At 43.5% G+C, this 1,310-nt stretch overlaps 1 protein-coding gene across 1 annotated transcript in view; it reads right to left on the bottom strand.

The window, feature by feature from the left end:
- Positions 1–371, bottom strand: part of relt (RELT TNF receptor) — a 19,214-nt gene extending 18,843 nt beyond the window's left edge. Inside the window, exon 1 of the mRNA XM_037678474.1 lies at positions 351–371. Within this exon, the coding sequence (XP_037534402.1) occupies positions 351–371 (21 nt within the window). The remainder of the gene's footprint in view (positions 1–350) is intronic.
- Between the last annotated feature and the right edge of the window lie 939 nt (positions 372–1,310).

Here is a 1,310-nt window from a genome sequence, read left to right as displayed (position 1 = left end):
ATTCACTCTCTCACTCTCACCTAGGGACAATTTAGAGTTACCAATCAGCCTAACATGCATGTTTTTGGTCTGTGGGAGGAAACAGGAGCACCCGGAGAAAACCCACGCATGCACGGAGAGAACATGCAAACTCCACCCAGAAAGGCCCCTGGACCGGGGTTTGAACCAAGGACCTGCTCGCTGAGAGGCAGCAGCTCTACCAGTGGCGCCACCGTGCTGCCCTCAAACAGTCTCAAATCACAAATAAAAAAATAACAGTGTTGGACAAATTGAACTAAAAAAGAAGACAAGTAGGAGAGAAATGCAGAGGAAAGATGACAAACTAACAAAAGACTGAGCCACATACTCACCCCATTCTTGAAGACTGACATGGTTGCCGTGGCAACTTAACAAGCACGCTGCAAAAGTTTGAATCAAAACCAATCTCAAATGAGCTCCTTTTTTAAACTTCCCTAACTTTCTCCAACACACACTTGATCAAACTCAGCCCTGAATGAAACTGAAAACTAAATAAATAAATAAATGATAACTAAATAAAAGAAGATCATCTGGGAAACAGAAATTTTAAATTTCTGAACAGATTCATCTAACAACACAGATTCAACCAAAAAAAAACCTCACAAAGGAGAGTCAGTGCTCAGTTTTGCACACGTTAGAGTGGCTGAATGGAAAACTGAGGTACCTGCTGGAGTTTTTATACTGTCATTGCGACCACAGACACACCCTGACACCCTCAGGACACGCCCCTTGCACCCTCAGGAACGCCCCCTTCAGTCACAGCTAAAACACTGAGAGTACAACCTAAGTGTGTGTGTTTGTGTCTGAGAGAGAGGCTGTTAACACCATCAAGCAAGCAAAAAATCAACACTCCAACTTGTTCATTCTACTTAACATCACATCCTCAGTGTGTGTGTGTAACTATGACATTGACGTATTAGGTTTGCTGAGTAATCATTGTTGACATGGGTGCAGCGCACACACAGGCACACGTAAAGACACAAACAGAAAACCTAAAATAAAATTGTTCTGAGTTTATGGTTCCATTCTGGGAAGTGAGGCCCTGATGGCAACGACAGACCTCTGATGGATAATTCTAGGAGCTGAAGCAACAGATAAAGAGTTCAGAGAAACCACAAGACTGGAAAAAAGGGCCAAAAATGTTGGGTCGACCCAGCCTGAGAAGACCGGCCAGCAGGGCCGTGCAAGGAGTGACACCGCTGAACGTTAGGCTCATATCGTGCATGTACACATATATTTAGAAGCAGTTGTTAAAATGTCATACAGACCAAGAACAAGGATAATTACAAGCT

Source organism: Nematolebias whitei, chromosome 6 (genome assembly GCF_014905685.2).
Source record: "Nematolebias whitei isolate Nwh7 chromosome 6, NemWhi1, whole genome shotgun sequence".
Classification (NCBI taxonomy): domain Eukaryota; kingdom Metazoa; phylum Chordata; class Actinopteri; order Cyprinodontiformes; family Rivulidae; genus Nematolebias; species Nematolebias whitei.
This window is presented reverse-complemented; position numbering and strand designations above follow the sequence as displayed.